General features: G+C 53.5%; 1 protein-coding gene across 1 annotated transcript in view; it reads right to left on the bottom strand.

Moving 5' to 3' along the window:
- Positions 1 to 1,369: 1,369 nt before the first annotated feature.
- Positions 1,370 to 22,916, bottom strand: part of FGF18 (fibroblast growth factor 18) — a 33,384-nt gene continuing 11,837 nt past the window's right edge. The window contains exons 3-5 of the mRNA XM_019740164.2: positions 20,352 to 20,532; positions 8,872 to 8,978; positions 1,370 to 2,057 (exon numbers count right to left, since the gene is read on the bottom strand). Of these exons, the coding sequence (XP_019595723.1) occupies positions 1,791 to 2,057; positions 8,872 to 8,978; positions 20,352 to 20,532 (555 nt within the window). The 3' untranslated portion in view covers positions 1,370 to 1,790. The remainder of the gene's footprint in view (positions 2,058 to 8,871; positions 8,979 to 20,351; positions 20,533 to 22,916) is intronic.

Here is a 22,916-nt window from a genome sequence, read left to right as displayed (position 1 = left end):
CACCTGGTTTATTTAAGTAAACTAAATATATTTTTGGAATTTGCTGCGGGCCAATTAACAATGGCTCGCGGGCCGTAGTTTGGACCCCCCTGTCCTAGAAGAAAGGACCCTGGAAGTCACAGAGACAAGACAGACTCCTCATGCTCCAGCCTTAAACAAAGCAGATTGAGAGATTACATTCTAATGAGTCACTGATTCGATGATTGATTCAGTTATACAGTCACATACATGTACCCATGAAAGAAGAGAAACACCAGGTCCACACCTGACCTGGGCCCTGTGACTTCTCCACCAGGAGATGGAGGAAAACGGGGACCACCACTGCCTTGATCAACCTGTGTCTGGCAAATGTCAGATATCCCTAGACTGCAAGCTCCATGACGCATGATTTTTTTGGTCTGTTTTGTTCTTTGATGAATTCCCAGTACCTAAAAGAGTAGGCACTTAGTAAGTGCTTAGTAAATATTTGTTGAATAAGTGCATCCATGAATAAATCAATGAATGGAACAATGAGTTGCTGTAAGAGAAGTGCCCTGCAGCTTGGGTGATGTTTGCTTGTGTTCCTTCATAAACTCCCAGTGCCTTGAATAGAGCCTTGGCACATACGAGATGCCAAGTAAATGTATGTGAGAGTACATGTATGTGACCCTATCAGTGCATCAATCATTGAATCAATGACTCACTAGAATGTAATCTCTCTGAAGGCAAGGAGTTCCATCTTCTTTGTTTAAGGCTACATTCTCAGTGCCTGGAGCATAGCAGATGTTCAATGAATCAGTGAATGAATGAATGAATGAATGAATGAATGAATGATGAATGAATGAACCAACTAACGAATGAGCAAGGCACCAGCTCTCAGTGCAAAGACCACAGACCAAAAAGAACAAAACACAAAGGGGGCACCCTGCCCCTGGCCACCACTCAATGCCTCATGGTTTTTTAAATAATTTGTCGATTGTTTTTAATGGTTGAGGCAGTAATACTTGGATCATGAAACTGCAATATACAGAGAGGTGAAATAAATAGCTTATATATATATAATATATATAATATAGCTGGTTTTAAAATATTCCCTTATCATTGGTGTGCTAGGTCACGTGAGTCACGGAAGGTCGATAGCAGCATCCTCCAGAACTGCGAGCAATGCAGGGTCACCATGATTGGACGAGGCCGTCTGTCGTCGGAGGTCGAGGCGCCGAGAATTCCAAGGGGCACGCCTTCCCTGCGCGGTGTCTCAGGACAGCTTGCAGCAGACAATAAATAAATGACTGCAAACCAGAGAGCGATTTTTGTTGGAGTTTGGGGCAGGGACAGGGGCTTGGGAAAGAGGGGGAGTTTGTTGGGGGTGGGGGGTGGGGTGGGTACTACTTTTTCTTTGTTTTTGTTTTTGTTTTGTTTTGTTTTTTTTGCATTTTTTTGTGTGTTTTTTTCTTTTGCTTTCAGAACCTTTGGGAAAAAGGACTTTGGTTTCTTAGAGTGTCGTTTTCCTCATTCAAGTCCTCCTCTGGGGACAAGTTTAGAGTTGTCTGTTCCAAGAGAGAGACAAGCACCTGTGCGTTGACAACAGTCCCTTTGCGTGAGGCTTTTGTCATAGGGGGTTTCAAGTCAACAATAAAATCCTTATCGTTCCCCTTCCCCCAAGAGTTTTGGTTCAGTTTTTGTCTTCTTTTAAACACAATGTACAAAAATAGAGCTTCTTCCTTATTTTTCATGTAAAAATATTCCTCTGATGCAGTTCTCTGTGAGTGTGAGTGTGGGCCAGAGCCACCTGGGGGGCACGGTGGGGAGGCCTAGCCGGGGTGCGTGGGGCGGATCCGCCGAGACCTCTTGGTCACTGTGGTGTACTTGAAGGGCTTCTGCAGCTCTGCCTGCCCCTTGGGGTAGCGCTTCATGAAGTGCACGTCCTGCTGGTTCTCCCGGGTCTTGGGGCCCTTCCTCGGCCGTCCCTTCTTGGTGAAGCCCACGTACCAGCCGGAGTACTTGGCTGACATCAGGGCTGTGTAGTTGTTCTCCAGGACCTTCTCGATGAACACACACTCCTTACTGGTGCCATCAGGCTGTAGGGGAAGAGAGCGGAAGGAGTAAGAAGTGGAAGGGCGGGTACCAGGGGCACAGATACATGGGCAGGTGGCCAAGGTTTGGGGCAACAGAGTAGAGAGGGCCTGACCCAAACTTTGGCCTCAGCAATTTCACTTCCTGGATCTGTGGAGTGGACTTGTCCTATTGGCCCCTATATCCTTCCTTACCGACCAGTTAGGTAACAGACTCCCATATCATTCAGAAACTCATCCCTTCCCCACTCTCCACCCTGTAACCAGCGGCTTCCACCTCAACTCTACTAGAACAAGTGACCCAGACCTAGCCAATCATAACATCATTTCCTGCGATTGGTTCAGGGCTGGACATGTGGCCTGAGCCATCCAATCGGTGCTCTTCGAGACCTTTGTGTAAGCGATGCATAAAAACATAGGCCAATTTAAACTTGGGGAATATGTATGGCTGAAGTGAATGCAGCCATGTTACCACCATGAGGGGAAATACTGTCTGACAACAAAGCCAGCAGGGAGAAAGCAAAGCCAAGAGTAAGAGGATAACAGAAACCAAATCCTCGCCACATCCTTTAGCTTCTGGGCTGAGCTGCATCTGAAGCTCCAGTTACCTCACTGTCACATGGGCCAATAATAGCTCATTTCCTGTAATCCAGTTGAGATTGTGTTCTATCACAAAAGAAAGGAAGTCCAAACGATGTACACAAATTTAACATGAAGTCAGCTGCTCAACTCCACTGTTATATAGTTAAATATAGATCACACTTAAGGTGCATTTAATGTTTGGTGTGAAGAGGGGTGAGAGCCTCCCCAAAATAAGAGTTAAAGCATGGCCAAACTCCAAAGCTGGTGCCTTGCTTCTGAGAGTCAAGTCTCCTGAGCAGATTCATGAACTCCTTGGAAAACAATGCCAGCCAAGGAGCACGAGATTCAGACTCAGAAGCTGAATCAACTAGAATGCTCCCTGGTGTGACCTCAGGTGAGCTAATTCCACTCTCTAAACCTCGGATTCCTTGCCTTACCAAACAGGGACTAGGACCCCTGCATCACAGAAATGTAATGAGGAATGAAGTTTGTAAGTGAGCCTGGCACACAGTAGTAACTTGCTGAAGTATTTCTGAAGACCAGGTGGTTCGGACGGTCTGGCTTCTTTCCTTGGATCTGATCTCAACAAAAGGTGGTTGGGAGGCAGGCTTTGAATCTCCTCCCTGAGAAGGCTGAATTGCTTGATGTGGAAGAGTGAGAAACACACAAAGTTGGAAGGCCTGAATTAGGAGCACTCGAGTTTCCAACTAACATCTCCAAATTTAGGCCGGGCCCACTCCTCGTTCCGGGCAGATGCCCAGCCAAGTTGGAAGCCCAGCAGTCTGGCTGTGCCTGGAGACTGAGGTGCAAGTTCCAGCCTTTTGTTTGAAGTGGAAAACGGGCTGGAGCTTCCAGGAACGTTCACCTTTGAGCGGAGGGCAAGCTTGGGCTCTGCAGACAAAGTGCTGAACTTTGCAGAAAGGGACAGGCAGGGTAAGAAAACATTCTCTGGAGGATGAGATCTTTCGAGGAGGCTGCAGAACAAGCAGAGGTGGGGATGGGAGGACGGTCTGGGAGACATGGGCAAGGTAAGCAGAAAGGGAAGGCAGAGCATATGTGTAATGGGGGTAGAAGGCAGTGGTCTCTGGACTCTGGGTTCCCCATGGATAATTCTGGAAACTGCCTATCCAACCTGCCTCCAGGTCCCTTGGCCGGTCTTGATAGAACAGTTAGAGCAAATGGAACAAAGGCTACACCATGCTGCTTCCCCACCCAGAATACCTGCCTGGAAAACTGCTTTCATCCTTCAAGGCTCAGTTCAGTAACTGCCCCCTCTAGGAAGCCCTCCCTGACTGCCATCTGTCTCCCTGGGTATTTCCTCCTCTTCCTTCAAGATTCCATTCAAGAATCAAGCTTTATTGGGCTCACATACTCCATCATCTGGACTCCCTTGGCACCCATTCCTCCTCTCATCCCCCAACAGAGCAATTCCATATGTGCCTGCCTCCTCATCAGCCCAAGAGCGGCAGGAGGTCAGGGCTGCTCCTCAGTTGCTCTCAGGGCTCAGCACAGATCTTTACCCAAGACAGCGGTGCCCAGAGCATTTGTGGTTCAATGGATGCAAGTTCTGCTGGGATAGAAATGGTGGGGGTGACACAGGAAAGGGTTTTCCTCTAAAAGAAAACAGACTCTGCCTCCTGGGTCCCTTACTAATGTCCCAGAGACAGTCATGAACTAGGAGAGGCCCCTCCTGGGGATGTCCTGAGAAGGCGACAGAGAGAGCAGAAGGCTGGAGCGCTCTGCCTGGCCCACTTGGTCTCATTCATTCAGCATTTATTAATAGCCAACCACAGGCCAGACATTTCCACATCCATTATTTCATTTAATCCTCTTCACTCACCAAGGTAGATTCTACCTGGTAGAAGAAAACAGAGTTCAAAGAGGCAAAGGGCTTGGCCAAGGTCATGGAGCTCGTAAGTAGCAGAGCCAGGATTTTAACCTGCCACCGAATTTGAATTTGCCACCAAAGCTCGCTTCTCCTCTGTCCAGTTCCAGACACACCCACAAGGAGAAAGGGTACAGCAGAGCGGGCACTGCCCATGAAAACACCTCCCCTCCCCAGGCCCACACAGCCACATCAGCATGAAGCAAGGTCTTGGATATGCAAGGGCACACATGCTCATCCACAGCTGGCTTTACTAGAGGATTGGGGAGCTGGGCCTCGGAATGAAAATCCCAACACCTCAGAGCTCAGGAGCCCCTGGGAGGAGTCGTGGGGCCTATGGTGGTCATGAGTTCCCTAGGAGGAACTCAGACACAGAGGAAAAGATGCCAGCGCAGGCCACACCTGAGCCTGACCCTCACCTCTGCTCCCGATGGCCTCTGTGACCCTGCTAGCACCTGCAGAGATTTAAAAATACCTGCGGCTGGGGCTAACCCTGAGCAATGCACACTCAAGGCTGAGGCAAGGCCGATGATCAGTATTTAGAGAGTAAGTGACTCTCCATCCCAAGCACTCAGTGATTTAAAATGTGATCATCTTCCTTCTTTCCAAACTAGAGTCCTGTTGCTTCTACTTGATGTGAAGACTGAATCCTGATGACATCACTTGGCCCCTGGATCCAGTCTTGTGTGAAACGAGAATAACCCCTGGACATTTTTAGTTACATAGGCAAAAGCATTCCTTTTTTGCTTAAGGCATTTTGAGTTGGGTTTCAGTTGCTTACCACCAAAGCAGTCTTCACAAAGATGTGGTGGGGGGCAAGGAAACCCCCCTGCTCTGAAAGGGTCGGGGGCCCTCTGCTGCCCCAGGGGACTCACCAGTGAGCACACAAGAGGGAGCAGGTGAGGGAAAAACCCATCTGAGTTGAGTCTCCAGAGATGGGGAAAAAGTGCATAGGACAGAGTGCTCCACGCTCAACAACTATTTATGGAATGAAAGGGAGCATTGCCTCCTGGGCCAGATGGGTGTGTGGGGGACTCTGCTGGAGAGGTGGAGGGGGGGTGGGGTGAAGAGTAGACCCCGATTCCAAGGAGGTTGGCGTTCGGCTGGGGGGCAAGGCCCTGGCTGATCATTTATCTTATTTATACCTTGTTGGGGGTGGGGAATGACCCCAGTTTCGTTTAAGCCGTGTTTTTGATTTCCTGATCCCCCCACTCTTATCCCTCTTCCCCTGAGCCATACCCCAGTGGCTGGGGAGAGTGTGACAGGCCAGGGACCTGAGCCAGAGTATTGTTGCTTGTTAATAATAAGGGGACCACTCGCCTCCATTATTTGAGCACCTACTTTCGCAGGAGCTGCTCCCCGAGGGGAGGCTGCCTGAGCAGGCAGGGGCACAGAGCACAGCTTTGGCACATGGTTGGTCCAATGTGGCAGGGACGGGGGTGGGGTAGCTCTAGCCAAGGGCCTGGAGCACCTGAAAAGGCTCTGTTGAAGGAGTGACATAATGACCTGGCTTCAAAGGGGAAGGGAACTAACATTTAAGTGCCTCTACGTGCCAACATGATCATTCCCATTTTACAGGTGAGGACACTGAGGCAGAGCGAGGTCCGGGCACTGATGTGTATAATTCTGGTTGTAGGTTAAGGTCAATCCTCAGAAAGCAGACACCATAGTTCTATTTCTTTAGTGCCCTTGCAGCCCTTTGGGCAGTACACAGAGCACAGATAGAAGGATCCAGAATCAGCCCTCAATGAGCTTCCACTGATGTAAGCCCAAAAACAGCCAGTGATGACCTACGTGAGCAGACCAGCAACAGAGGGCTGTGTGAAGGGCCCGGGCCTTCCAGGTGGGGATACCCACTGAGGGCTCAGGGAGGCTGCTGAAGGATGAGCCAGGACTCAGGGCCAATGGACGAAGGAAGGGCAGTCCTGGCAGAGGGTACAGCAGATACAAAGCCTCCAGGGAGCGGAGGTTGGCAGTGCCATGTGTCTGTGGCATAAGGAAAGTGAGGGCAGGGTCATGAGGCCAGGGAGCCTCCCTCAAGAAGTGTGGCCTTTCCCCAGGTAGGTGCTAAGGACCCAGGGACTGGTTCTCAGCTGGGCTGGGGGTGGAGGGCAAGGGAGACCTGATCACTTTTGCCATTTAGAAAAGTGAGGGTGGGCAGTGGGGCCAGGCCTGGAGTGGAGCCTCAGGCTGGGAACTCACTCATGCCCTGAGCAGCTGGGGCAACAGTTCCTGAAGGTGTGAGGCCAGAACAGAGGCAGCACCTAGGGAAGGAGGGCAGCCCAGGGCCTAGGGCCTACTGGCCAGGGAGTCTCTCAAGAACAGAAACCCAAGGACCTAAGGCTTCCAGCTGTAGGAGCCAGAGAAAGTGAGGGGCGCTGGGCTGGGAAGAGGCCAACAAGGGGACTTGCCCTGGGCAAGTCGGGACAGGTGGATTTGGGGGTGCCCTTGGAGGCCCCCAGGCTAGCCCAGAAGACAGAAGCCTGGAAGGGGGGTTGGGGGAGCTGCACCAAGGGGGCGGGCCTCCCTGGGCTGTGCCTCACCTCTCCCTGCCGCCAGCTGAACCGTCCCCAATATTAATGACGGGAGAGAGGGCGAGGGGGCAGAAATCGGAGCCGGCTCCTGTGGAAGCAGTGACTCAGCGGCCAGGCCAGTCGGCGGGCTCAGGGCGGCCGGCGGCGGGGAGCGGCCCGAGGGGACGGGGCTGCTCTTTTAACCCCAGGACGGCCCTCCTGGGGTCAAGATGCCGGGAACCGCACAGACGAGAAGGAGGGGCACGCAAGCACTGGGCACAGCGGGCTGCCGCGTGCCCCTCCTTTAAAGAGGTGGGGGGAGGCCGAGCTTACAACTGCAAGCAGGTTGGGCCTGGGAGGCAGCCCAGCCCGGCAGGAGAACAAAGTGCCTGACGCGGGGCCGCGCCGCCACAGGAAACGCACGGCCAGGCCAGGGGACCCGCGCCCGGCCGCCTGCCCGCCGCCCCTGCCCCAGACCCCTCGCCAGCTGCGGAAAGTGAATCACTAATTAAAACCACTCGTCATCCCACTATGTGATTACTATTATTTTGCTCTTTGAGAAGCTGTAGTTGGTGTGGGCAGCATGACTGGAATCTTTGCCTTCCAAACTGGGCTTTGCCTCCAGCCCAGCTCTAGTGTGGGACCTGGGACAAGTGCCCCGGTGTGGCCACACCTCAGCGTCCACATCTGTGAAATGGGGATGGTAGTGGTACCCACCTCCTGGGATTATTTGGGGGCATTTTTGCTCAGTGGCTAGCAGAAAGTAGGTGCTCAATTAACGGAGGTGAGTGGTCCCTTTTATTAACAAGCAACAATACTCTGGCTCAGGTTCCTGGCCTGTCACACTCTCCCCAGCCACTGGGGTATGGCTCAGGGGAAGAAGGATAAGAGTGGGGGGATCAGGAAATCAAAAACACGGCTTAAACGAAACTGGGGTCATTCCCCACCCCCAACAAGGTATAAATAAGGTAAATGATCAGCCAAGGCCTTGCCCCCCAGCCGAATGACAACCTCCTTGGAATCGGGGTCTACTCTTCACCCCACAGCTCTCCACCTGTCCAGTAGAGCCCCCCACTATCCAAGTTGGATATGGGGGTGAGCAGGGGCCCTGCAGAGAGCAGGGGACACAGGCATGATCCAACATAGAGCTACTGCCAGAAACCCCCCTCACTGGAACACCCAGAGGAAGCGAGTGCGTGAATTTCACCAACAGGCACACCCAGGAAAAAGGGGGGACACTGAGAAGCAGCATCAGTGGGGGCTCAGAGCCCCTGGCACGTGGGTCCCACCCACCGCCCCCCACCCCTGCCCTAATTTGTTACATGCAGTTCTCTTGCCCATTCCAAAGTAATAAAATCTTCCTGAAACGCTAGAACCGTGAGGCCAAGCGCTGACGAGCCCGCCAGGTTCTGGAGGCACCGCCGCTCACACTGAAAACGCCTGGCGATTGTTAAAACAGTGCTGCAGCCCAGCCCTCGGCCTGCTGCTTCCCTGTTCCCAGACACAAGGCACACGCAGGCCAGGAGCCCCAAAGGCCCCAGAGGGGTCTCCCACTACTGGGCCAGCCCGAGCTTCACATCCACCGGGAGAGATCAGGGCCCTGCATAATCCCCAACGCCACTGTCTTGGATACCTCAGCCTGGCAGGCTGCAGGGAGCGGGGAAAGGGACAGAGAAGAAGAAGGAGGCAAAAGGAAGAGACCACAGTGGGATTCACACACGCGCACTCACTGGGCCTGTTTTCCATGTGGGGCTGACAAGGCCCTGGGCACCCTGTGCCAGCTCCCCAGCGCTGCCAGAAGGGACCCGCCCCAGTCCCGGAATTCCAGAACATCACTCACCTTCCCCACGAGCTTGCCTTTCCGGTTCATACACAGGTAGAATTCCGTCTCCTTCCCCTTGATCCGGACTTGACTACCGAAGGTGTCTGTCTCCACTAGGAGCTGGGCTTCGAAAGGCAGAAAGAGAACAAGACATTCTTTTTTTTACCAGGGCAATGGCTTGATCTAAAGACTCGGCGACATGATCCCTGTCACTGTCCCTGGACGCCCACCGCCCCACAATCAGGCATGGGGGAGGCCTCTGCAGGTCCCATTAGAGTACTCTGCCCCCCAGGCAGGGAGAGGAAAGCTGTTGCCACCTGTTCCCCACCCCCAGCCTCTCTTGACTCCACTTGGGACCCAGATGGCTCCAGGGAGCGTTCTGCCCCTTGTGGCTAAATACCAGTGTGTCCTCTCCTCCTCTCATCACCCACCTTCCCCAGCACCTACTCCATTCCCCAAAGCAGGACAGACAGCCATGCAGATAACCTCAGAGAACTAACAGTCTCTGGAATAAGGGACAGAGACATATGCAGGTGAGGTCACATGGACACATACATGCTCATGCACGCAAGCACACACGTGTACACGTGCACACACACAGCCTGCCTTGGGGGACATCTAGGGTCAGAGGCCCTTCCTCCAGGGCAAACGTCTGCAGACCCTGCTTGTGCCCCCAACCCCCAAAGGTGTGGACCTTTGCCACGGGAAGTGTGGAAGGCCCTGGGAGGAGAGGTTCAGGCCCCTGGGGAAGGGAGGCCATCATCAGGATATTTCACTTTCCTCAATCAAGGTCACCAAGGCTGAAAGGCCACTAACTCCCAAGAGCCCAGAAGTCCCATCAGGACCCAATACCCCCTGGTCCTGGACAGGAAACCTCACACTAAACCATCCATCGTCCCTCAGGATGGGGGTGTCCACAGCTGATCTTCTAAAGCCCTGACATCAAATGAGCAAAGGTGACTGTCCCTTGACTAGGCATGCTGTGTCCAGACCCCTCCCTGTCCCTCTGCCAGTCCACATTTTCTCCCCAGTAGGGTACTGTGTGACTTTGGTAGGCCATATGCACTCTGAGCTGGCTCTCCTCTCTGGTCTTGAATCCCCACGCCTGGCCAACCCCTCCTCCCTCCCCTGCCTTCTTTGCCTATGAGTTCCCTCCCCCATTCTCACCCTCCCATCCCTGACCCTTTGCTTCCTTCCCAGCACCTGCCCCTCCCTCACCCACAAAATTTTAATTTCAGTGACAAGGGACTTGCTTCTCCATAACAAAAATCATAGCCCTAAATACAGTATCCTTGGAGCCACAAAGAGCGGACCTCAGTGCCCCTAAAATACACTAGGTATGATTTTAATAAAAAAATTTTAAAATATATACCCTGGTGCCCTGCTGTGAAAATTAAAACCATCTGGAATGCAGGATTTCCAATAATTAATCTAGCCCTCCTTTGACACCACTACTAATTAAAATATGATACCCCACCTTTCCAAGGAAAAAAAGAAGAATTTACATAAAATTTAAAGATCTAACAAGAATTTCGTAATTCTAGAAACAAGGGGAAGGGAACATTCTTCTCTCCACCTTCCCCCATCCCTAGTAAACACTGAGTCAAGAATATTAACCAATGTTGAAATAGGGGGTTACAAACTCCATCCTCCCTGCTCCCCTTAATTCAAACTTCTTATAACTCTCCCTGGAAGCTCAGTCCCTGGGAGCCCAGGGCCAAACATCCCAGCAGCTCTGGAGCTTGCTCTCTGCCTCCTGTCACAGGTCAGGCCCTACTGGAATAGAACTGTGGGGGTCAGGAGGGTCTCCAACACCAGGAGCTTCTGAAGAAGGCAGCGTGTGAGGGAAAGTAAGAGCTTTGGAGTACACAGATCTGGCTCTGAATCCCTGGCCCCACTTCTTAACCATATGACCTTGGGCCTCAGTTTCCTCACTTGTAAAATGGGGGCAATCATCCATAATCTAATCGTTATTATTTTAAAAATCAGATGTGTGTAAAAGGGTGGAGGTGGAGCAGAACTTACCTCACCGAGGGGTGCCCTCTGACCTGAACCTCCTCAGCACCCCCCAGAGCTGCAGGCACCACACACCTCAGAAAAGACTTTGGTCTGGGACTTATGGGGTCTGATTCCATTTCTGACATTGCCGCCCTGGGTTGTGTGACCTCCACACCCCACTGGGAGCCTCAGTTTCCTTACCTATGCAAGGGACAGGGATGGGGGGATATGTGACCCTTTTCTGATTCTCTCTGAGATTGGGGGCGGAGTCTAGGACAGAGTTAGGAATGGAAGGTTGTGGGAAGGAGGTAAGGCCACAGGGCTGGGGCCCAAGCAATCGCAAGTGACTCCAAGGGGACACTGCTCTGTCTGCCCCTCCGCAGCACATGCCCGAGCCTCTGTCCTCAGAACAGCTCTTACTATGCCCCCGATCTGGCTCCCACGTGAGCCCACTGAAGTCACACAACCCCGCAACCTTGGGTGTCTTTTTCCCCATTTTACAGTGTCGGAAAATGAGGTTCAGAGAAGCAACATGGCAGGAGGGGCTGACATCAAGTCTGCCGGCCTCTTTCTGCTGGGGCCTGAGCTCCAGGGGAGGACCCCCAGCTCGGGGAAGACATGTCTCAAAGCACAACCCTCCACGACTCATCAGCCACAGCCCACCACAGGAAGCCCTGGCCGTTGCCTGAGCCACCCAAAGGGCCTGGGGCTGAGGCTGGACTGCACCTCCACCCCCGCAAGCCTAGCTGCCCCCACTCCAGCGTGGGAAGGGTCTGCTCTGGCTGCTGTGCCAGGGGAGCCAGAAGTCTGTTCTCCCCCGACCGCAGCAAGCCATGGAGTGACCTAGACTCCACTCAGTGCATGACATAATGAGGGAGCTGGGCCAGAATTATGTAAAGTCTTTGGGGAGTAATAGCAGCAGCAGTTCTCAGAATGAGAGAGAAAGAGACAGAGAGAGACAGACAGACAGACAGACAGACAGAGACAGACAGAGAGACACAGAGACAGAGAGACCCCACCCCAGCCTCCCCTTGCAGCCTGCCTGGTCTTCAGCATGATGCTGCTGCCACGCCCATAACCTATGACCCAAGCCCCCAAGATGGAGCTCAGAGCGGGACACCTGACCTCTGCTCAGTTCAGTTCCCCAGCCCAGGCAGGAGGAGGTGATGACATTATCACACTTCACTCCTCCTCAGACTTCCACCCCAACCTGGTGTCCCCCTCCAGTCTTCACAATTCAGCAGCCCCCTCCCTCTGTCACTCTTACCTCTCACCAGTCTCCTCTCTACACATCAGCCAGAGAGATCCTTTGAAAATATAGAATTAATTACCTCGCTTCCCTGCTAAAAGCCTTCTAGGGATCTCTAACCCACTCAAAGTCCAGATTCTTTATAGGAGCCCAAAAGAGGCTCCTCCCGCCCTCACCCACAGCTTTCCAGCCAACCAGTCTCCTTGCTGTTCCTCTTACACACCAAGTACACTAGTGCCTCAGGGCCTTTCCACTTGCTAGTCCCTCTCCCTACAGAGTGCTTCGCCCAGAGCTTCCCCTAGAACCTTCTCATCTCCTAGGATGCCATTCAAATGTCACCTCCTCAGAGAAGCCCTCCTGGCCACACAATCCAATGCCATACCAGCCTCCCCCATCTGGCACTACCCAGCCATGCCCTGCTCCATGGTCCTCAGAGCTCTTCTCCAAATTGGCTTCTTTGCTGCCTATTGTATTGCCTGTCTCTATTCACCAGCAGGTAAGCTCCATGAGGCAGGGCCTGACCTAGCTTATTCACCACTGTGATTCCCAGCAGTAGCCCACACCTGACTCACAGTAAATGACCAGTCAGTAAATTTGACCAGCACAAATGGCCTTCTGAGGGAGGTGTGAGTAATACTACTTAAGAATTAAAGGAAACAAGATTCAGGGAGATGAAGGGGTTTGCCCCAAGGCACACAGCTGGTCAAAGCAGGGCAGAAGGTCAAACCCAGTCTGATTCCACAATCAATGCCCTTCGCCACTCTGCTCTCCCCTGGTCACTCCTAGAACTCTGAGCTCCCACCCACCGAACCCCAGCCTCAGTCACATATTCTGACTTGTAACAAAAATCCTGTTCCTCTCTGGGCCAGGACTCGGTGACCTCCAAGGCCTATTTCAGTTCCTCTCCTCTAGGAAGTATCAATAACTTACATTTCTTTAGAGCACATGATGAGCTGGGCACTGTTCTAACTACCTTATATGCATCATCTCCCTTAATCTTTACCACAATCCCAAGAGGCTAGAACCATTATCATCCCCATTTTACAGGTGAGAAAACGGAGGCCCAAAGTCACACCGTGATGGAGTTAAGACCCAAACAGGCTAACCGAGAAGTCTTGGTCCTAGCCTGTCTACCCTACCCCTCACTTATCCCCTACACCAAGCCCTTTTCTGGGGGAACGAGTGAGTGAACACCAAAGGCAGGCAGGGAAGGTCTTCGCTGTGACCTTACTTTCTTGGGGCAGAGGTTTATGGGTGGAGAAGCCCACAGAGGCAGAGGTCGGGGCGCATCCCTCCCAGCTCCATTTCCAAATCACCTTGACAGAGGAGGGGTCCCTAGGGTCGCTCTGAGAAAGACACCTTTGAGCTCATACTGGGAGATGGGAGCACCCAAGGCTCACACCACAGCCAGACAGGCGGAAACGGCTTCAGATCTGGTCGAGGGAAGAAAAGGCTACATGAACCCGAGGAGGAGTGAGTGTAAAATGGGGGACTCCACAACCCAGCTCCTCTGAAAGGAAAGCCCACAGAGACGGTCTCACCAGGCCCAGCACACAGCAGGAGCCCAGCACCTGCCCGTGGCTGGGGTCCAGGAGCTCAAAGGACCCTTCTCTAGCACCCAGAGAGGAAAGCAGAAAAGAGAAGAGAGAGGAGAAGAAGGAACTGGCAAGAAAGCCCTTTCTATAAAAAACACATGCTATCTTTTTGTTCCCGCCTCCCTGTTTCTCTTAAATGCATTGAGTAACAATGATAATTAAAAAAAAGAATAACAGCTAACACTTATTTGAGCATTTACCCTCAGCCAGGCACTGTGCTTAGAGTCTGAACGTCGAATGTCTCACTAGCTCCTCACAACAACACTATGAAGTAGGCACTATTATGCCCATTTTACAGATGAATAAATCGAGGCACTGTGCAGTTTAGTTACTTGCCAGAGTCACACAGCAGGGCCAGGATTTGAACACAGGCAGAGTAACTCCAGAGCTAGTCTGAGACAGACCAAGATTCAGACAGAGGTAGGCAGAGTGGGACAGACATGTGGCAGGCCAGCGATGGAAGAACAGAGAAGTGACATTGATTGATGGATGAATTGGTTAATTTCAGTGTTATTCCCTGACGGGGCCTCCCAGGGAGTGATCCAAGGCCTCACTTTGAAGACTTTGGTTTGAAGGGTAGGAAACAGCAAGGAAAGATATAGGAAGCAGTCAGCCAACCAGAGGAACACGTACAAAGAGAGACACAGGGGACAGGACCAGGAAAGAGGGAGCCAAGAACACAAAGCTGGAGAATGGGTTACTTCTCCCCACCCCCATCCCCACCCCCCAGCCTCGGGGCAAACCCCCCAAGACCTGTGAATGCACTGGGGGAGCTTGGAGCCAGTGAGAGGCTGGGCAGAGCGCCCCCCCAACCTGAGCCCCGCGTGGGGTAGCCAGCAGCTGGCTGGCCGTTACAATTCCAGTGCTGACAGTGCTGTTGGCCACTGTCCAGGCATCATCCTCCAGCGAGGAAATGTCCTTGCCACAAAGGCGTTAGGAGGTCATACGGATTCTGTACTCCCTCCCCTCTTAAGGTGGACCAGGTGGAGAGTAAGGCAGGGGGTGGGGTCGGGGAGAAGGAAGGAATCCTTTATGGAGCTGTTTCAGCATCACCATTCCTCCTCTCTCTCTCTCTCTCTCTCTCTCTCTCTCTCTCTCTCTCTCTCACACACACACACACACACGTTATGGCCTTTCTCCACAAGTGCCCACGGTTCCCCTTCTAAAGTCCCCGAGGAGGTGGCACGTGGGCTCGCTGGAAAGGAAGAGGGAAAGAATCAATAGGATTGATCGGGAGCTATATTTAATCCTAGCTGTAGCGCTAGTGTGGCCATTTCTGCTGCAGAGTCAGTGAGGTGTGGGTGGCCACTCCTCACTGGGGACAGAAGTTGTGGGACGTGAGCACAGAGGGCAGGGGGTTAGACTGAGAAATAAATGTGCTTTCCCAGCTGGGAGAGCCCCTGGGGGAAGCTGGGTCTGCTGCACAATAAGTGGCTGGCTGGCTGGGAGGGTGGAAGGGAGGATGGGAGAGGACGGCAGAAGAGGAGGAGAGAGGGAGCCCTGGAGGACCTACAGTGTGCTGAGCACTTGCCCAGGGGGTGCGATGCCAACCGACCACACTCCCGGACGTGAACCTGGGCATCCATGCATCCTGGGTCACCCACGCATTCGGTGGCTCAAGCATATATGAGCACCTGTTTATGGTTGGCTCTGTGATGGGGAAACAGCAACGAACAAAACACACAACAGCCCCTACGCTCAAGGAGTCTGAATTGTAACAGGAGAGACAGAGAGCAAATAATTAAATACATGATAGGATGTCAGATAGCGGGGAGTGTTGAGGAAGAGAAACAGAGCTGTGACACGACAGAGATGGGAACTCTCTGATAAGGGACAAATGAAGCGAAGCCATGAAGCTATCTGGGCGAAGAGCATTCTCAGCTTGAGAGGACAGCTGGCGCAAAGGCCCTTCACCAGGAACACGCCTGGCAAGATCGGGGGACAGCGGGAAGGCCGCGGGGGTGGAGCAGAGTGAGCAAGGACAGGGCAGTGGAGTCTGAGGTTGGAGCGGCCAGCAGGAGCCAAGCCACCACCAGACTTGGATTTCATTCTAAGTGACAGAAGAGCCTTTGGGAGCAGTGACGCAGTCTCATATTTGAACTGCTTTATGGAGAATGGACTCGGGGGTCAGACTCAGAGAGTAGGGTTCTCTGCCGCCTCAGCCACACCCCCAGCCCAAAGGACCCTGCTCCATGCCCAAACAGCCCTCCAGCAGGTACCAGAATGAGGGAAATGGGGACAAGAGACTCCCACTGTCATCATAACACAGAGAAAGCCCAGGCACACCCCACGTATGTTCCTGTGGGAGCCACACAAGTTGGCCCCTGATTATGCTTTGAGTTACCCCATCATTATTTTATTCATTCATCCCTTAAGGTCAGGGCGGGGGGCTTGTACTGGACATGGGGACACGCAGAAAGGTCACTGCTTTCCAGCTTATATTCTTGGAGAGGGGTGGGGGGGGTGGAGGGGCTCAGGAAGGCAGCCCAGCAGGGCAGACCGACTCCCCATGACCCCAAGCAGCCAGCGGACACACAGCTGAAATCACGGACTCATGCATGCTGAGCTCTAGGAAGCTGAGAGAGCTAACTCCACACCCCGTACCCCACATGCCGGCCCCATTATAGCGAGGAAATCCAGGTACCGGGAGGGAATGGGAACAGCCCACAGTCACACAGGAAGTTAGGGGCCTACTCAGAGTCAGCCCCTAGGAAGGAGCAGGGCTGTGGCCGGGGAGCTCCTTGAGGGCCGGGACCAGGTGTGTCTTACTCAGCACTGTACCCCCAGTGCTCAGTAACTCTGTGCCAAGTGAGTGAACTAAGAGGAGACCAGGCCACACCCAACGTGAGGGTCCAAAGATCCTTCCTCACCTGGCCTGAGACAGCAGCCAGAACACGGCCAGCCTGACCCTGCGTGCTTGTAGTCATGGAGAAGCCTCTTCTACCTGCAGCACACATGCCAGGGCTCACTGATGGGAGGGAGATAGGGTCCCTTCTGGAAGACCCAGGAATCAGCTCCTGAGAAGGGGACAGCCTTCTTCTGTCCCCATACGACTGTGATGAGTACTAATATTTTTGTTTTAATAGTCATAGACTCTTTGGCCTTAAGGTATTCTCTCATTTCAATTACCCCACTGCATAGAAGAGGAAACGGGATGAGGCTAACTTAGGTCTGAGGGCTCGAACTCGTAAGTGGTGGAGCCGAGATTCAAATCTCAACCAGCCCCTGAGCCTACACACTCAACTCAAAAGGCCACCTCCCTGGCCAACACAGCCCTCCAGTGGCCTGTTCGGGGGCTGTCTGGGCACTGCCAGTCCTGGGAGGTTGGCCTATTGCTAAACCCAGGGTTTTAAAACTGTCTTTCTTTTTTATAATCAAATAGAGAAGCCCTTTTTTTTCAAATGAAAGCAGGCAGGAATTTCTAATCACAAGGCTTATAAAAGCAGAGTTGCGCCCCCATACCACCCCCCCAATGCCAGGGTCCCTATGGCCCCAGGCTTCTAAGACTCAAGTCCTGTCACCCACAGCACTGCTTCCTGCAGCCTGGAGGGGCTGCCACCTGCAGTCCTGGGCCTAAGTGCGTCAACCTCGGAGGCAGGTGGAGTGGGGCCTTCTCATCTGCCTTCGCAGATGAAGAAACTGAGCCCAGAGCTACACGTGCTTGCCCCAAGCTCCACAGGCTGCTCAGTGGCCAAGCGGCAACTGGAACCTGGTGTCCTGCCTCCTAGTCCAGTGCTGTTTCTTTGAGGTAGCAGCTGCCTGCAGGACAGAGGTGACCAGGACCAAGGGCTGGGAGGGGCGGGACTAATGCAATAATCCCAGGTGGCCAGGGTGGCCACGCCCCCTGCTTCCCCACCCGGCCAGGTGTCCCACTACCTAAGCCCCAGCCCCATGGCCAGCATACCTCTCTCTCCAGAGCCCAGTCTGAAGCTAAGAAAGGCCCTCATTCCTGGAGTAGCTCACGCTTGGGCCCTCAGAGGGCTCCAGGAAAGCTTTCGGGGGTCTTGGGGGACCCTCTTGCAGACCAACCTCGTGTGCAAGGCCTGCTGCCCGACAGCTGAGCACATTTCACCAGACTACTCACAGCCATAAAGCAGGTCGAGAGCCTCTGGGCAGGGCACCCAGACAAAGGGGGGCCTGTACCCTGTGCCCGTCCACACAGCCTAGTGCCTCAGGAAGCCGTGGAATATGAGATTCTGAGTGTTTTACAGACTCGAACCTGAGATTCCAAGTGTTTGTGGGGATTCCAGATTCCAGGCGTTTGTTTATACTTGGTGTTTGCTCAAATGCCCAGACTGCACTCTGTATGTGAATATGAGTCTCAGATGGCATCACTCTACCAACTGGACGGAGCCCTGCGAAGGAGGGAGCAGGTTCCTGGACCCTCCTGAGCCCCCTGACCAGGGACTTCTAGCCGCCCCTCCCCCACGGGCCCCTAACACAGCCCCATCCTCCTCGCCTGGCTTGGCCACATAAATCACCCTCCCAATAATATTTGTATTGATTATCTAGATTGGAAGCCTCAGTTGGCTCCATTGTTTCACTTGCTCTCCCAGGGCTCACAGATGGGGTCCTGTCCCCTCATCTGGGTTTCTAATGCGACATTTAAATGGAGCACCTCGGCACCAGCAAAGCCGCATGCCGCCCTGGGTGTTGGGGGGCTGGAGGAGTGATAAACATATTCCTTGAGAGAGAATTATTAAATCTAGGGCCCGTGGAGCTGGAGGAGAAGCCACGATGGGCTAGTCCCTGGACAGACCCTCAGGGCCACCTGGACGCTCACCAGAAAGGCAGGGCTCAGGCCCCACCCGGACCCACCGAATCAACATCAGCATTTTAACAAGAGCCCTCGGTGATTCCCATGCACGTTTATGTTTAAGAAGCACTGCTCTCGTCTAACTCGGTATTGTCCAGAAGGGAAACTGAGGCCCAGAGAAGGCAAGGCTTGCCTGAGGACACAGCAGGTGAGATCCCCTGAGTCTCTCTCTAGTTCAGGCAGAGGAAACGAGAGAACAAGTGGCTTCCAGAGAGTGGAGCCCGCCCTTTGCCCGGGCTCCTCTTCCTCCTGAGACCCTGCCTCCTGTCTCAGGGTGTGGACAGATGGTTCAGACCAGAGTCTGACCCCCCTGTACTCTCTCAGCCTGGAGGGGCCAGCAAGAGGGACTCCCCAGGAGGGCACCTCCCTCCCACCCGGGCCAGCCAGCTGCCCCTTCCCTGGCAGCAACTGGACAGCAGATCCCAGGGAAAAGCACCACCTGGGTTTGCCCAGCACAGCCAGACGTCCGAGGGGGGGTGACACAGAAGGACAGAGGCCCCAAAGAGGCTGCCAGCAGAGGGCCTGGGAGAGTGGGGATGAGGGGCAGGGAGCTGTGAGCCAGGGAAGGAGGCAGAAAGAAGGACAGAGATAGTGGGGAGCCCGGAGACAGAGAGAGGGACAGAAACAAAGAGGGGGAAGGATGAGAGCCAGGAAGGAAGGAGGACAGAGAGAAGAGGCCCAGATGAAAGGAGAAACAGCCAGACTGAGAAAGGAGGGGAACGATGGAAGAAGGGAAGGGGAGGCAGTAAAGAGTGATGGGGCAGGAGAAGGGAGGGGAGGCAGCTGGCCCGGAGAAGCGAGCGGGAGCCGGGGTGGCCCAGCCCTGCCTGGCCGGCCTGGCCCAGCCCCCAGTGACAGTGCAGCTGCCACACTTGGGCCCTACCATGAGGTCAGTCCTGCCCTGGGGCTGAGGGAAAATAAATGGTGTCCAAGATAAAAGGGCCAAGAAATTATTTGTCTTGTTGTCACATCTTGACTGCAGTGAGCAGGGGCCAGCGGGCAGGCGGGGCATCATCCCAGAAAAACCTGGGCTGGCAGCTCACAGCACACAGGCGGGACCCAGCCCCAGCCCCGAGCCTGGGCCACCCACAGCCCCAGCTGCCTCCAGCCGCCGCCCTCCCCTGCCCTGGCTCAAGGCTCCTCAGCCACCTCCCAGAACCTGGCCTGAGAAGGCAGGAATGAGGGGGCATGGTCAGTATGTGCTCAGCATCTCTCCCCAAATCCCCTCTAAGCCCTGGGAAGGCGGAGTCCTGTCTATTTCGCTCACTACTAAGGGTCTTTGTGGGCTGGGGGCTTAGGGAGAGAAGCAGGTGATAGTTCCCAAACATCCCAGAGGAGGAGGGCAATTCTAGGGTCAAGGGCAGGTCAAGGGGACCGTGGCCCAAGATGCTGTCCCCATGCCTCACAGGTGCACAAGCTGAAGCTCACAGTGTACACACACACACATACACGCATACACACGCACGTGAACATACAATCATGCCTATGCTCACATGTAAACACACTCACATACCATGCCGATTCCCACCACCACCACCAACATCCAGAAAGCGCTACCCAGAGGCTCCCACCCCCCTGAGCACCTGAACCTGGGTCTGGTGAAGCTATGCCATGGGAAGCAGGCACCTGCTTTAGGTTGTCCCTAAGCAGGCCACTGATAGCCATAACAACTGCCACTTATGGGGCATCATTTATCAGGAAAAGCACTTTTGATTCATGTCTTCAGTCAGTACACCCAACAAGCCTCTCAGGGATGCACCACGGCATCCCCATTTCACAGATGAGGAAACTGAGGCCCAGAAGTATGTGTACGCTGGGGGAGGAAGGGATTGGCACCTACCATACTTGTCCCCGTCCTCGCCACGGGCACTGATCCGGCGGCCCAGGACCTGGATGTGCTTCCCACTTGTCCGGCTGTAGAGCTGGTACAGCCGCAGCTGCTTACGGCTCACGTCGTCCCGAGCCCGCGTCTGGTTCTCCACATGGATGCGGAAGTCCATGTTCTCCTCGGCCACCAGCACCTGGTCAGAGAAAGGGGTGACAGTGAGCCCCCCCTGAAAGTCCTGGTGCCCCTGAGGACCAGAGCCACATTCTCAACAAAGATCCATGGCCTCCTGCCAGCTCTGGGCCAGGCCTCAGCACACACTCATAGCTGTCCCATTAACACCCCCATTTCACAGATGAGACAACTGAGGCTCAGAGAGGTGAGGCAAGTTGCCCGAGGTGGCCCAGCCAGGAAGTGACAAAGATAAGAATCAGGCCTCAGTGTATTTGACAACAAAGCCTGCTATCTTTCCACCAGAGCCCCAAATTAAAGTGAAAAGTGGGAAGCGGAGGTGTCTTGTGTGACCCTGAGCACTCGGTTTGTTCTGCCTCAGATTCCTTCCCGGTAAAACCATAGAGTAGAGCCCCTGCTCTGACTACATCCCAGGGTGGCCATGAGGATAAAGTGAGCAAAGGGGGAGAAAAGTCCCCAAATTCATATGGAGATGGGAGTGGAATGGGGGGCTGGGGCATATAATTGCTGTTTGAGTCCTTGGCAGGGAGGAAGAAGGCTGGCAAGTCTCACCCTGGAAACAAATAGGCCAGAGTCTACTGTCACTTCTCCCCTAGGAGCTGATTTTTTTTTCTGGGGGGGGGGTCCCCTCTCCCTGTCCCGAGGGTCCTCATGCTAGCCCGCATCACCAAGCATTTGTCCACATCTCTGGCCCCTGTAGGAGAAACCTTCACTATGCATCTCCCATCCAAATGTCCTGTATCCCTCAAGCTTTAGTTCATTCATGTCTGATGACATCGTCCGGGAAGCTGCCTCTGGCTACCCCAACATGTATCTCGCCCTCTCCCTTCTCCGAACACAGCCTCACACCTGGACAACTTGCACCCACCTCTTCACTGGCCTCCCGCTTCCACTCTTGCCCCCTGGTTGTCTACCCTCCACCAAACCCAATCGCCTCGTATGGTCCTCCCCTCTACACTCTCTAGGGTTTGCCATCATCACATTTAGATAAAGGTCCTTACCACAGCCTCAAGACCCAGCAGAAAGAACCCCCAAACGCTTTTCCACCTTCATCCCCTACCACTCCCTCCCACCAGTTACAATGGCTGCCTTATTATGTCTCTGGGCATTTCAAACAGAGAATGCACACCTGCCTCGGGGCCTTTGCACATGCTCTTTCCTCTGCTTCCATGCTCTTTCCCAGATTTTTACATTCGGTTTTATTTGGGTCTCTGCTCAAGTGTCCCATCCTGAGACAGGCCTTCCATGACTATTTTGCTGAGGCAGACCCCACCTCTGTCACTTTCCATCTCTCAACCATGCTTTGTTTTTCTTTCTAACATTTATCAACCTGACATAACATTTATTTATCTGGTTTTTGTCTGTCTCCTTCTGACTAGACTGCAGCACCACGAAAGCTGGAGCTGTCTCTCTGTCAGTTGCTGCTACATCCCCTGCATGTAGCACAGTAGAAACACAAACATTTATTGAATGAATGAATGAATGAATGAATGAACGAACAAACATTGAAAAGATCCTGTCATTCCATTTAGCATTAAATTAGGCTTTTCTATGCCCTGTTAACTGTATGCCTGTTCCATCCCATCTTAACCATAAAGCTGAACAATTCTTGAAGCCCAGACAGTGTCCTGAGTTTGATCCATGCACCCATAAGGTCAGACACGATACTAGACACACAGGACCCCAGCCCCACAAAAGCATGGCTCCACTCAGCTCATTGCAGAGCTCTTAGGACCGGGGCTACCCAAGCATTTGTCTCACCCCTCAGCTGTGACTTCCCAAGAACAGGGACAGTATTTCCCTCAGGGCTACCCCCTACACCCAGCCCAGGGTCTCTGTCCCCCAGTTGACCTGCACCTGTCCTCCCACCCCAGCCTGAACCCCACAGGCACTTCAGCTGTGCCTTACTATTTAACTTTCACTACCACCCTCAGGGTAGAAGCATTAACCCAGGTTACAGATGAGGAAACTGAGGCTCCAAAGCTGAACTGACAAGTTCACAGAGCAGGCAATAGCAGCCCAGGCCTTGTAGCCCAAAGCCTGGCTTTTAGCCCTACCACCACCACCACCACCCCCGCTGGGCCCCACCTGCCCCACCAGGAGCGGGACGCAGATTCAAAACCCAGGTCAGCCCTAGATAAGGGACCCTAGACAAGTTACTAACTTCTCTAGGCCTCAGTTTCCTCACCTATAAAATGAGAGTGATGATAATGGCACCCACCTCATGGGTTGCTATGATTAAATATATAAAGTCTTAGAACAGCACTGGCATAGAGTAAGTGTTCAGTAGGGGTAACTGCCAGGAGAACATAAGGCAGCCCTTGAAGAGGCTCTTGGGGAAGCCCTGCAAACAGAAGCCTCTCTGGGGACATGAGTGGATCACACTCC

Source organism: Rhinolophus sinicus, linkage group LG10, assembly GCF_036562045.2.
Source record: "Rhinolophus sinicus isolate RSC01 linkage group LG10, ASM3656204v1, whole genome shotgun sequence".
Taxonomy (NCBI): Eukaryota; Metazoa; Chordata; class Mammalia; order Chiroptera; family Rhinolophidae; genus Rhinolophus; species Rhinolophus sinicus.
This window is presented reverse-complemented; position numbering and strand designations above follow the sequence as displayed.